This window comes from Macaca fascicularis, chromosome 12, assembly GCF_037993035.2.
Source record: "Macaca fascicularis isolate 582-1 chromosome 12, T2T-MFA8v1.1".
Lineage (NCBI taxonomy): Eukaryota > Metazoa > Chordata > Mammalia > Primates > Cercopithecidae > Macaca > Macaca fascicularis.
Genome location: NC_088386.1, coordinates 97,073,687 through 97,088,310, shown reverse-complemented (window position 1 = coordinate 97,088,310; position 14,624 = coordinate 97,073,687). Strand labels below are relative to the sequence as shown.

The 14,624-nt window shown below is 39.5% G+C and overlaps 1 protein-coding gene across 2 annotated transcripts in view; it reads left to right on the top strand.

Moving 5' to 3' along the window:
• The window catches only part of FLACC1 (flagellum associated containing coiled-coil domains 1), a 63,388-nt gene that overhangs the window by 41,017 nt on the left and 7,747 nt on the right, over positions 1-14,624 (top strand). For both annotated transcript variants that reach the window (XR_012421372.1, XM_045367453.3), the window contains 2 exons: positions 7,515-7,614; positions 9,211-9,314. Coding sequence is in view for 1 of the 2 variants with exons in the window: in XM_045367453.3 (XP_045223388.1) it covers positions 7,515-7,614; positions 9,211-9,314 (204 nt within the window). In the remaining variant the exon portion in view is untranslated. The remainder of the gene's footprint in view (positions 1-7,514; positions 7,615-9,210; positions 9,315-14,624) is intronic.

Here is a 14,624-nt window from a genome sequence, read left to right as displayed (position 1 = left end):
TTCATAGAATGATTTAGGGAAGATTTCCTCTTTCTCTGTTTTGTGGAATAGTGTCAATGGGATTGGTACCCATCCTTCTTTGAATGTCTGGTGGAATTCTGCTTGAATCCATTTGGTTCTGTACTTTTTTTTTGGTGGTAATTTTTTTATTATCATTCCAATCTCACTGCTTGTTATTGGTCTGTTCAGAGTATCTAATTCTTCCTGATTTAAGCTAGGAGGGTTGTATCTTTCCAGGAATTTATCCATCTCCTCTAGGTTTTCTAGTTTATGTGCATAAAGGTGTTCATAGTATCCTTGAATGATCTCTTGTACTTTGTGGTGTCAGTTGTAATATCTCCCTTTTCGTTTCTAATTAAGCGTATGTGGATTGTTTTCTCTTCTTGGTTAATCTTGCTAATGATCTATCAATTTTATTTATCTTTTCAAAGAACCAGCTTTTTGTTTCATGTATCTTTTGTATTTTTTATTTGTTTGTTAGTTTGTTTGATTTCATTCAGTTCTGCTCTGATCTTGGTTATTTCCTTTCTTCTGTTGGGTTTGTGTTTGGTTTGTTCCTGCTTCTCTAGTTCCTTGAGGTGTGACTTTAGGTTGTCTCTTTTTGCTCTTTCAGACTTTTTGATATAAGTGTTTAGGACTATTAGCTTTCCTCTTTGCACTGCCTTTGCTGTATCCCAGAGGTTTTGATAGGTTTTATGTCACTGTTGTCTTTCAGTTTGAAGAATTTTTTTTAATTTCCTTATTGGTTTCATTGTTGACCCAATACTCATTCAGGAGCAAGTTACTTAATTTCCATGTATTTGCATGGTTTTGAACATTCCTTTTGAAGTTGATTGCCAGTTTTATTCCACTGTGGTCTGAGAGAGTGCTTGAAATAATTTCAATTTTAAATTTATTGAGGGTTGTTTTGTGGCCTATCATATGGTCTATCTTGGAGAAAGTTGCATGTGCTGTTGAATAGAATGTATATTCTGTGGTTGTTGGATAGAATGTTCTATAAATATCTCTTAAGTCCATTTGTTCCAGGGTATATTTTAAATCCATTGTTTATTTGTTAACTTTGTCTTGTTGATCTGTCTAGTGCTGTCAGTGGAGTAATGAAGTCCCCCACTATTATTGTGTTGCTGTCTATCTCATTTTTTAGGTCTAGGAGTAATTGTTTTATAAATTTGGGAGCTCCAGTGTTAGGTGCATATATATTTAGGACTGTGATATTTTCCTGTTGGACAAGGCCTTTTACCATTATATAATGTCCCTCTTTGTCTTTTTTGACTGCTGTTGCTTTAAAGTTTGTTTTGTCTGACATAAGAATAGCTACTCCTGCTCACTTTTGGTGTCCATTTGCATGGAATGTCTTTTTCCACCCCTTTACCTTAAGTTTATGTGAGTTCTTATGTGTTAGGTGAGTCTCCTGAAGGCAGCAGATAGTTGATTGGTGAATTCTTACCCATTCGGCAATTCTGTAGCTTTGAAGTAGAGCATTTAGGCCATTTATATTCAATGTTAGTATTGAGACGTGAGGTACCATTCCATTCATTGTAATATTTGTTGCCTGTATACCTTGGTTTTCTGTGTGTATGGTTTTTTTAATTTTGTTTTTGTGTTTTTGTGTGTGTGTGTGTGTGTGTGTTTTGTTTGTTTGTTTGTTTTTATATTATAGGTCCTGTGAGATTTATGCTTTAAAGAGGTTCTGTTTTGGTGTGTTTCCAGGATTTGTTTCAAGATTTGGAGCTCCTTTTAGCAGCTTTTGTAGTGTTGCTTTGGTAGTGGCAAATTCTTTTAGCATTTGCTTGTCTGAAAAAGACTGTATCTTTCCTTCATTTATGAAGCTTAGTTTTGCTGGATACAAAATTCTTGGCTGGTAATTGTTTTGTTTAAGGAGATTGAAGATAGGGCCCCAATCCTTTCTTGCTTATAAGGTTTCTGCTGAGAAATCTGCTGTTAGTCTGATAGGTTTTCCTTTACAGGTTACCTGGTGCTTTTGCCTCACAGCTCTTAAGATTCTTTCCTTCGTCTTAACTTTAGATAATCTGATGACAATGCGCCTAGGCTATGATCTTTTTGTGATGAATTTCCCAGGTGTTCTTTGAGCTTCTTGTATTTGGATATCTAGCTCTCTAACAAGGGTGGGGTAGTTTCCCTCAATTATTGCCCAAATATGTTTCCAAACTTTTAGATTTCTCTTCTTCCTCAGGAACACCAATTATTTTTAGGTTTGCTCATTTAACATAATCCTAGACTTCTTGGAGGCTTTGTTCATATTTTAGTATTGTTTTTTCTTTGCCTTTGTTGGATGGGGTTAATTCAAAAACCTTGTCTTCAGGCTCTGAATTTCTTTTTTCTGCTTGTTCGATTCTATTGCTGAGACTTTCCAGAGCATTTTGAATTTCTATAAGTGCATCCATTGTTTCCTAAAGTTTTTATTGTTTTTTATTTATGCTATTTCATTGAAGATTTATCCCCTCATTTCTCGTATCATTTATTTGATTTCCTTAAATTGGTCTTTGCCTTTCTCTGGTGCCTCCTTGATGAGCTTAATAACTGACCTTCTGAATTCTTTTTCAGGTAGATCAGGGGTTTCTTCTTGGTTTAGATCCACTGCTGGTGAGCTAATGTGATTTTGTGGGGGATGTGAAAGAACCTTGTTTTTTTGGTTTTCTGGTTCCTTCTCATTTGGGTAGGTTCTGTCAGAAGGAAGGTCTAGGCCTCAAGGCTGTTGTTCAAATTCTTTTGTCCTATGAGGTGTTCTCTTGATGTAGTACTCTACCCCTTTTCCTAGGGATGTGGCTTCCTGAGACCTCAAGCTGTAGTGATTGTTATCTCTTTTTAGGATCTAGACACCCAGCAGGCCTACTAGGTTCCAGGCTGGTACTGGGGGTTGTCTGCACAGAGTCCTGTGATGTGAACCATCTGTGGGTCTCTCAGCTGTGGATACCAGCACCTGCTCTGGTAGGGGTAGCAGGGGAGTGAGATGGACTCTGTGAGGTTGCTTAGTTTTGGTCATTTAATGCACTGCTTTTGTGCTGGTTGGCCTCCTGCCAGGAGGTGGCACTTTCAAGAGAGCACCAGCTGTAGTAGTATGGGGAGGATCAGGTAGTTGGTGGGGCCCTAGAACTCCCAAGAGTATATGCCCTTTGTCTTCAGCTACCAGGGTGGGTAGGAAAGGACCATCAGGTCGGGACAGGGCTAGGCATGTCTGAGCTCAGACTCTCCTTGAGCGGGTCTTGCTGCAGCTGCTATGGGGGATGGAGGTGTGGTTCCCAGGTAAATGGAATTATGTTCCCAGGAGGATTATGGCTACCTCTGCTGTGTCATGCAGGTTGTCAGGGAAGTGGGGGAAAACTGGGAGTCACAGACTTCACCCAGCTTTCATGAAACCCAGAAGATTGATCTTACTTGCACCATGCCCCCAACCCAGTAGCACCAAGTCTGTCTCCAGGCAGTGGGCAAACAGGGCCGAGAACTTGCCCCAGGCTACCAGCCTCCAGCAACTAGTGCTTTTGTGTTTCCCTGCCTGTGGGGTCTGCACACCAGATTCATGCCTTCCCCCAAATTCTGGCCAGGAGATTTCCTATTCAGTTGGAATTGTTACAAAGTTCAGCTGGAGTTTTCCTTCTACCTGTGATCTTTTCCGAGTTCCTCTGGCAGTCCTCCCCAGGTAGCCCTGTGAGACAAGTCAGAAATGGCTTCCCTGGGAACCCAGAGAGCCCACAGGGCTTTTCCCACTACTTCCTCTAACCCTGTATTTCACTTGGTTCTCTAAATTGACTCAGCTCCAGAAAAGGTCAGAACCTTCTCTCATGATCTAGACCTTCAGGTTCCCCAGTAAGGTTGTGTGTTTGGAGGTGAACAATCCCCCTTTCCTACTTCCACAGTTTGGATACTGACAGTATTTGGGGCATCTCCCGGGTCCTGCAGGAGCAATCTACTTCCTTCAGAGGGCCTGTGGATTCTCTTGACTTTCCTGAATTATTCCTGCAGTAGTTCTGGAGCAAAAGTTCATGATGCAAGACCACATGCTGCTCTGTCCATCCGAGTGGGAGCTGCAATCTAGTCCTGCCTCCCGTCCACCATCTCTGTAGCCTTGTATTAATAGTATAGTTTGAAGTCAGGTAATGAGATGCCTTCAGCTTTGTTCTTTTTGCCGAGGATTGCTTTGGCTATTTAGGCTCTTTTTTGTTCCATATGAATTTTACAATAATTTTTTCTAATTTTGTGAAAAATGATGCTGGTAGTTTGACAGGAATAGCATTTAATCTCTTAATTGCTTTAAGCAGTGTGGCCATCTTAATGAAATGATTTCCATTTGTTTGTGTTGTCTCTGATTTCTTTCAGCAGCATTTTGTAGTTCTCCTTTTACCTCCTTGGTTAGCTGTATTTTTAGGTATTTTATTCTTTTTGTGTCTATTTTGAATGGGATTACATTCTTGATTTGACTCTCAGCTTGGACATTATTGGTGTATAGAAATGCTATTGATTTTTTGTTCATTGATTTTGTATCCTGAAACTTTACTGAACTTGTTATCAGTTCCAGGAGCATTTTGACAGATTCTTTAGAGTTTTCTAGGTATGGAATTATATTATCAGTGAACAGAAAAAAAATTTGACTTCTTCTTTTCCTATTTGAATGCCTTTTATTTCTTTCTCTTGACTAATGGCTCTGGCTAGTACTTCCAGTGCTATGTTGAATAGGAGTGGTGAGAGTGGGCATCCTTGTCTCAAGGGGAATGCTTCCAGCTTTTACCCATTCAGTAGGATGTTGGCTGTGGGTTTGTCATAGATGGTTCTTATTATTTTGAAGTATGTTTTTTTGATAACCTAATTTGCTGAGAGTTTTTATCATGAAGGGATGTTGGATTTTATCAAAGGTTTTTTCCATGTCTATTGAGATGATCATATGGGTTTTCTTTCTAACTCTGTTTATGTGGTGAATCACATTTATGGATCCACATATGTTGAACCAACCTTGCATTGTGAGAATGAAGCCTACTTGATCATGGTGAATTAACTTTTTTTTTTTTTTTTTTTTTTTTTTTTGAGACAGTGTCTTATTCTGTCACATGGGTTGGAGGGCAGTGGCACAATCACAGCTCACTGAAGCCTCAACCTCCTGGGCTGGAGTGATCCTCACACCTCAGCCTCCTAAAGAGCTGGGACTACTACATAGAGCTATTTTTTATTTTTTCTGTAGAGATGGGGTCTCATCATGTTGCTCAAACTCCTGGGCTCAAGCAATTCTCCTGATTCAACCTCCCATAGTGCTGGGATCACAGGTATGAGCCACGATGCCTGACCATGAATTAACTTTTTCATGTGTAGCTGGATTCAGTTTGCAAGTATTTTGTTGAGCATTTTTTCAGTCTATCTTCATAAGGATGTTGGCCTGTAGGCCTGTAGTTTCTTTTTTTGTCTTTGCCAGGTTTTGGTATCAGGATAATGCTGGCTTCATAGAATAAGTTAGGGAGGAGTCCCTCTTCCTCATTTTTTTGGAATAGTTTCAGTAGAATTGGTACCAGCTCTTCTTTGTACTTCTGGTAGATTTTGGCTGTGAATCTTTCTGGTCCCAGAATTTGTTTTTGTGTGTGTGTGTGTTAGGTTTTTTTATTACTGATTCAATTTCAAAACTCAATATTGTCTATTTGGGGTTTCAGTTGCTTCTTGATTCAATCTTTGGAGGTTGTATTTCCAGAAATTTATCCATTTCCTGTAGATTTTCTTGTTTGTATGCATACAGATGTTCATGGTGGTCTCTGAGGAACTTTTGTATTTCTGTGGGATTGGTTTTAATGTCACGTTTGTCCTTTCTGAATGTGCTTATTTGGATCATCCTTTTTTTTTCTTTGTTAATGTAGCTAGCACGCTATTGGTCTTGCACATCCTTTCAAAGATCCAACTTTTTGTTTCATTGGTTCTTTGTATGGATTTTTGAATCTTGATTCCATTCAGTTCTGTTCTGATCTTAGTTATTTCTTTTCTTCTCCTAGCTTTGAGGTTAGTTTGTTCTTGTTTTGGAATGAACATTTTTAAGCCCTTTAATATATTTGGCCAAATTGCCATCCAAAAAGAATGTATCACTCCGCACTGCCAAAAGCAAAGCATGGAGTGCTCACATCATCTTAGAATAAAACCCATCCATTTAATCAGCTCATTTGATGAAGGCCTAGGAAAATAAAGTTAGGGCATGATTCTTACTAGGTAGATGAAGAGAGTTAAGAGATGGCCAGCGGGGTGGGAAAGGACTGAAGCCTCAAACCTTCTTCCTATTTAATTGTGAAGTATAGTGACCAACTAGTTCTAGTTTGCCTGAGACTTTCCAGGTTTTAGCACTGAGAGTCCAGAGTCCCAGGAAACCCCTAAGTGTCAGACAGACAAGGACACTTGGTCACTCTATCAAAAGTTAAACACCAGTACCTGGAGTTCTATTTAACACTTACAGTTTCAGTTTTGAGCCTGTGTCTAAAACTCATTTTTTAAGATACTCCTTGGTATATTCAGGGAAAACATCATAGAGAACAGCCTAACATGTGTGAGTGGTAAATAGAATAGATCAGGTGTGAATCCTTCTGCTAACCTGAAAAAGAAGGCAGTCAGCATCCTTGGACCCTGCGAGCAGCATCCAGGTCCAGGGTCTTCCCCCTTCTAGGGTTCCATGTTCATGAAGTCTGAGCCAAGCAACAGTATTGGTATTGGATTAGGCTTATTTAACCTCAACCACAAAAGAAAGTTAGATTTGCTGAAAAAAAAGCAGACATTCTCTGAAAAACATCCCCTTATTTTGTAAGTGTTCAAATTAACTAGGCATTTCCTTTCTTCTTCTTCTTCTTTTTTTTTTTTTTTTTTTTTTTTTTTTTTTTTTTTTTTTGAGACAGAGTCTCATTCTGTCAACAGGCTGGTGCAGTGGCATGATCTCGGCTCACTGCAACCTCTGCCTTCTAGGTTCAAGCGATTCTTCTGCCTCAGCCTCCCAAGTAGTTGGGACTACAGGTGCGTGCACCACGTCCAGCTAATTTTTGTATTTTTAGTAGAGATGGGATTTCACCATGTTGGCCAGGATGGTCTCGACCTCTTGACCTCGTGATCTGCATGCCTCTGCCCTCCAAAGTGCTAGGATTACAGGTGTGAGCCACTGCGCCCAGCCTCCTTTCTTCTTGTGCTATTGAAGAGGGATTTGTGATTCAGGGGGAACTGACATATGATTCTTCAACATGGAGAACTCTACCTGTCTTCAAAGGAAGCTCAGTTCTAGTGGGGAAAACACTGTGCATAGTTTGCCCTTGACCTTTGGGTTCCACAAGCTCTCTGTTGGGCTGGGCTGGAATTTACTTCCCACTAGTCACCCATGGAGGACTCACTCAGTGAGGGCCCCAGGTAAGGGAAGATACACAGAACATGGTGCTGGGCCCTGGCCACTGTGCAGTGCCAAGAGAAGTCCTCCCTGAGTTGAGTTTTACAGCCTCTCCAGATCACCTTCATTTTAGGACTCTTTTCTTCATGATGCCTTTGTACCTCCCCAGGACAGTATTTATGATGAAATGGAAGAGAAGTGGTCAAAACAGAAGGCAAAATGGAAGAAGGATGAGAAGTTGGAGCGAGAAAATATCCTGCTACAGCAAAGTGAGTACAGAAACTCTAGCTTTTTTTTTTTTTTTTTTTTTTTTTAATGACAAATGCGTTAAAAAACTGCCATGAAGTCTGGTCTTGACTTGAGGAAGGTGGCCTTGGGCTTACCAAGGATGATGGGCCACATGCTAGATACCTGAATGGAAGGTGCCCAGAGTTTTCATGAAAGCAAAATGACAACAAGGGTAGGGTCTTTTTTGAAGTTCAGGCATCTGATCTAAGAGAGTCTAAGCCTATACCTTCTGAAACTCATTAGGTCCAAGTTTGCCCATGATGGCTGGAACAAATGCTAGAATCCCTGTAGGGAGTGCAGACTTATTATCTAGAAACAGATGAACTCAAAGTTCCAAGAGTTCTTTAATTAGAATGTGAAATGTTCACTCGCATGTGGGTGGGGGGGCAGATAGGAACAACACAATCCATTATACTAAGAGCTTCTATATTCCCACATCTTCCAGAAGGAATTCACACTTGGTAAATATTTTTAATATTTCCAACAACACAGAGCTTGCATCATACAAAGTACTCTATAGGTGTACCCCCGATCTCCATTGAACTTGTTCATAAAAGGAAAAAAGAAGAGAATTTGTGGAGACTACTCCAGGCCTAGAAGACTAGTCGAGGTAGGAGTGGGACCTCTACAGACCTATTCTGCATTCCACGCCAACCACATTCATTTCAGATTTAGTTGATTTTAACAAATTACTCATTTAAATGCAGATACTACATGGGAAAATTAATTCACATTCTGGTAGGCACTCTGGACTGCCAGAAAGTAATGTGAAGACCCTGGAGTAAGGCTGGGGAACGGGATGGGGAGCTGCTTCTGTTTGGGGCTTTACCTAGAATTTTAGTGCAATAGAACCCAAGTCATATCCCAGATTCTAGCTACTCATAACGACTCTCTTCCCATGTTGCCAAAGTCTAAGTAAAGATGTAACCACCAGTTTTGGAAGACCAGAATTTAGCTGCTCACCATCCAGCTCATTCAGAGGCTTACCCTGTCAGACCAGACACTCCCTGTCCTTCCCCAGAATTGCAACACTGAAGAAATCTGTTTCCCTTCGCCCCTCCTTCCTCCTGTTTGATACTGGGGCTCTACTGGCAGGTTTCCTTGCAGTTGTCCCGGCATCATTCTTTAAAAATACTTTCCTTTCGCCATTGAGTTGCCTTAGTGTCTGAACACTAAGTTGAAGCCTACCTCTACCCCAGCACTAAGTACAGGATGAATTTTATTGCTGGCAAAGTAATGTTAGCCAAGAACTTTACTTTAAGATAAGGATATCCATGATAGCATAGTGGTTACGTCAGCAGAGGGAATGGACAAAATAAAAAGCAACAGATTCAAAATAAACTACACACAAAAGAACCAGAGATGTTGGTGGTAAATCCCATATGACTAATGTGATTGAGGACAACCACCATGCTCACCTCACCCTCAAGCACCTCCAGGTGAGTGTCAGAGGCTGAACAACAGGCTGCAATGACCTTGAGTCTGGAATTGCTTTTCTCTTTAGATATTCTGGGTTTCTCATTGCACCTGCTTTTCCCATCTTTATACATATATGTGCTTTCCTGTCACTTCCACAGAAAAAAAGATGACCAAAAAATTCGAATTGGAGTCAGAAGAAGAAGAGAAGAAAATAAATGAATCCTGCGGCACTGTCTTTGAGAACTTCATTCAAGAGAAGGAGGTAACTCAGCCCAAACCACCTTGGTGACTGAATGTGTAGTCCAGGTGATACATCCAAATCCCCAGGTGTGCCTCCATAATTAGGTGATCTTTTTGTCTTTCTGGGCATAATCCTCCTCTCCCAGCTTTCTGGAAATGTATGCAAACAGACTGACAGTCTTGCTGTCCTTTAGCTAGACAATCTTCCCACAGGCTAGACAGTCTTATCAAAGGGTTCTTAGAACAAAAATTATAATTAACTGGAAATAACAGAATGCTAAACATGCAGAAACTGAAAATCCTTATTTTGCCAAAATCCCATCTCTGAATATCCTTTTCATTCTTCACTGTAGCTATTATAGCTCTAGTGCTATTACTGGGCTCTAGGACAGGTACAAGTTTAACTTTATAGGAACATGCCAAAACTATTTTCCAAAGTAGTTGTACCATTTTATTCTAGCATCTTAAATAAATTGGAATTCTAGTTGCTCTACATCCTTCACAACAATTAGTTTTGCCAATCTTTTAATTTTGGCCATTCCAGTGGGCATGAAGTGGTACTTCATTATGGTTTTCGTTTCCCTGATGACTATGTTGGGCATTTTTCATATGCTTATTGGTCCATTCAAATATCTTCTTCCATAAAGTGCCTGCTCAAGTCTTTTCCCATTTGAAAAAGTAGGAGGTGCTTATATTTTTATTTTTGATATGTAGGAGTACTTTTTATATTGTGGATACAACTTTTTTTGTCAGATATACATTTTGTAAATATTGTCTCTCAGCCTATGGTTTGCCTCTTCATTTTGTTAATGATATATTTTGATATAGAGAAGCTTTAAATTTTGATGAAAGGCAATGATCTTTTTTTTACTTTTATGGTTACAGATTTTTGTGTCCTGTCTATAAAATTGTTGCCTATTCCAACGTCATGAAGATATTCTATTTTTTTAGAAGCCTTAAAATTTTAGCTTTTATGATTCTATGATCCATTTTGAATAATTTTTGTGTAGGAAGTGAAGTGTAAGAGTCATGGGTCATTTTTGTCTTATGGATATTCAGTTGACCCGGCATCATTCTTTAAAAATACTTTCCTTTCCCCATTGAGTTGCCTTAGTGTCTGATACAGTTTGGATTTGTGTCCCTGCCCAAATTCGTGTCAAATTGTAATCTCCATTGTTGGAGAAGGGGCCTGGTGGGAAGTGATGGAATGATGGGGGCAGATTCTCCCCCTTTCTGTTTTCATGATAGTGAGTGAGTTCTCAAAAGATCAGATTGTAGCACCTCCCCCTTCTCTCTCTTTATTTTGCTCCAGCTATGCAAGACAGGCCTCCTTCCTCTTTACCTTCTGCCATGATTGTAATATCCCTGAGGCCTCCCCAGCCATGCTTACAGAAATATGAGCCAATTAAACTTCTTTTCTTTCTTCTTTTTATTAACTTTTTTTATTTATTATACTTTAAGTTCTAGGGTACATGTGCACAACGTGCAGGTTTGTTACATATGTATACATCTGCCATGTTGGTGTGCTGCACCCATTAACTCCTCATTTACATTAGGTATATCTCCTAATGCTATCCTTCCCCCTACCCCCACCGCACGACTGGCCCTGGTGTGTGGTGTTCCCCACCCTGTATTCAAGTGTTCTCATTGTTCAGTTCCCACCTATGAGTGAGAACATGTGGTGTTTGGTTTTCTGTCCTTGCGATAGTTTGCTCAGAATGATGGTTTCCAGCTTCATCCATGTGTCTACAAAGGACATAAACTCATCCTTTCTTACGGCTGCATAGTATTCCATGGTGTATATGTGCCACATTTTCTTAATCCAGTCTATCATTGATGGACATTTGGGTTGGTTCCAAGTTTTGCTATTGTGAATAGTGTCACAATAAACATACCTGTGCATGTGTCTTTATAGCAGCATGATTTATGATCCTTTGGGTATATACCCAGTAATGGGATGGCTGAGTCAAATGGTATTTCTAGTTCTAGATTCTTGAGGAATGGCCACACTGTCTTCCACAATGGTTGAACTAGTTTACAGTCCCACCAACAGTATAAAAGTGTTCATATTTCTCCACATCCTCTCCAGCACCTGTTGTTTCCTGACTTTTTAATGATCACCATTCTAACTAGTATGAGACAGTCTCTCATTGTGGTTTTGGTTTGCATTTCTCTGATGGCCAGTGTTGATGAGCATTTTTTCATGTGCCATGTGCCTGTGGGCTGCATAAATGTCTTCTTTTGAGAAGTGTCTGTTCATATCCTTTGCCCACTTTTTGATGGGGTTGTTTAATTTTTTTCTTGTAAATTTAAGTTCTTTATAGATTCTGGATATTAGCCCTTTGTCAGATGGGTAGATTGCAAAAATTTTCTCCCATTCTGTAGGTTGCCTGTTCATTCTGATGGTAGTTTCTTGTGCTTTGCAGAAGGTCTTTAGTTTAATTAGATCCCATTTTTCAATTTTGGCTTTTGTTGCCATTGCTTTTGGTGTTTTAGACATGAAGTCCTTGCCCATGCCTGTGGCCTGAACGGTATTGCCTAGGTTTTCTTCTAGGGTTTTTATGGTTTTAGGTCTGACATTTAAGTCTTTAATCCATCTTGAATTAATTTTTGTATAAGGTATGAAGAAGGGATCCAGTTTCAGTTTTCTACATATGACTAGCCACTTTTCCCAGCACCATTTATTAAATAGGGAATCCTTTCCCCATTTCTTGTTTTTGTCAGGTTTGTCAAAGATCAGATGGTTGTAGATGTGTGGTATTATTTCTGAGGGCTCTATTCTGTTCCATTGGTCTATATCTCTGTTTTGGTATCAGTACCATGCTGTTTTGGTTACTGTACCTTGTAGTATAGTTTGATGTCAGGTAGCGTGATGCCTCCAGCTTTGTTCTTTTGGCTTAAGATTGTCTTGGCAATGTGGGCTCTTTTTTGATTCCATATGAACTTTACAGTAGTTTTTTGCCATTCTGTGAAGAAAGTCATTGGTAGCTTGATGGGGATGACATTGAATCCATAAATTACCTTGGGCAGTATGGCCATTTTCACAATATTGATTCTTCCTATCCATGAGCATGGAATATTCTTCCATTTGCTTGTGCCCTCTTATTTCGTTGAGCAGTGGTTTGTAGTTCTCCTTGAAGAGGTCCTTCACATCCCTTGTAAGTTGGATTCCTAGGTATTTTACTTTCTTTGAAGCAGTTGTGAATGGGAGTTCACTCATGATTTGGCTCTCTGTTTGTCTGTTATTGGTGTATAGGAATGCTTATGATTTTTGCACATTGATTTTGTATGCTGAGACTTTGCTGAAGTTGCTTATCAGCTTAAGGAGATTTGGGGCTGAAGTTGCTTATCAGCTTAAGGAGATTTGGGGCTGTCTAAATATACAATCATGTCATCTGCAAACAGGGACAGTTTGACTTCATCTTCTCCTAATTGAATACCCTTTATTTCTTTCTCCTGCCTGATTGCCCTGGCCAGAACTTCCAACACTGTGTTGAATAGGAGTGGTGAGAGAGGGCATCCCTGTCTTGTGCCAGTTTTCAAAGGGAATGCTTCCAGTTTTTGCCCATTCAGTATGATATTGGCTGTGGGTTTGTCATAAATAGCCCCCATTATTTTGAGATACATCCCATCAATACCTAATTTATTGAGAGTTTTTAGCATGAAGTGCTGTTGAATTTTGTCAAAGACCTTTTCTGCATCTATTGAGATAATCATGTGGTTTTTGTCTTTGATTCTGTTTATATGATGGATTACATTTATTGATTTGTGTATGTTGAACCAGCCTTGCATCCCAGAGATGAAGCCCACTTGATCATGGTGGATAAGCTTTTTGATGTGCTGCTGGATTCAGTTTGCCAGTATTTTGTTGAGGATTTTTGCATCGATGTTAATCAGGGATATTGGTCTAAAATCCTCTTTTTTTTCTTGTGTCTCTGCCAGGGTTTGGTATCAGGAATGTATTGGCCCCATAAAATGAGTTAGGGAGGATTCCCTCTTTTTCTATTGATTGGAATAGTTTTAAAAGGAATGGTACCAGTTCCTCTTTGTACCTCTGGTAGAATTCGGCTGTGAATCTGTCTGGTCCTGGACTTTTTTTGGGTGGCAGGCTCTTAATTATTTCCTCAATTTCAGGGCCTGTTATTGGTCTATTCAGGGATTCAACTTCTTCCTTGTTTAGTCTTGGAAGGGTGTATGTGTCCAGGAATTTATCCATTTCTTCTAGATTTTCTAGTTTATTTGCATAGAGGTGTTTATAGTATTCTCTGATGGTAGTTTGTATCTCTGTTGGATTGGTGATGATATCCCCTTTATCATTTTTAATTGCCTCTATTTGATTCTTCTCTCTTCTCTTGCTAGTAGTCTTGCTAGTAGTCTATCAATTTTGTTGATCTTTTCAAAAAACCAGCTCCTGGATTCATTGATTTTTTGAATTTTTTGTGTGTGTGTGTGTGTCTCTCTCTCCTTCCATTCTGCTCTGATCTTAGTTATTTCTTGCCTTCTGCTAGCTTTTGAATGTGTTTGCTCTTGCTTCTCTAGATCTTTTCATTGTGATGTTAGGGTGTCAATTTTAGATCTTTCCTGCTTTCTCTTGTGGGCATTTAGTGCTGTAAATTTCCCTCTACACACTGCTTTAAATGTGTCCCAGAGATTCTGATATGTTGTGTCTTTGTTCTCATTGGTTTCAAAGAACATCTTTATTTCTGCCTTCATTTCGTTATGAACCCAGTAGTCACTCAGGAGCAGGTTATTCAGTTTCCATGTAGTTGAGCGGTTTTGAGTGAGTTTCTTAATCCTGAGTTCTAATTTGATTGCACTGTGGTCTGAGAGACAGTTTGTTATAATTTGTGTTATTTTACATTTGCTGAAGAGTGCTTTACTTCCAACTATGTGGTCAATTTTGGAATAAGTGGAATGTGGTTCTGAGAAGAATAAATATTCTGTTGATTTGGGGTGGAGAGTTCTGTAGATGTCTATTAGGTGTGCTTGGTGCAGAGCTGAGTTCAATTCCTGGATATCCTGTTAACTTTCTGTCTCATTGATCTGTCTAATGTTGACAGTGGGGTGTTAAAGTCTCCCATTATTATTGTGTGGGAGTCTAAGTCTCTTTGTAGGTCTCTAAGGACTTGCTTTATGAATCTGGGTGCTCCTGTATTGGGTGTATATATATTTAGGATAGTTAGCTCTTCTTGTTGAATTGATCCCTTTACCATTAAGTAATGGCCTTCTTTGTCTCTTTTGATCTTTGTTGGTTTAAAGTCTGTTTTATCAGAGACTAGGATTGCAACCCTTGCCTTTTTTTGTTTTCCATTTGCTTGGTAGATCTTCCTCC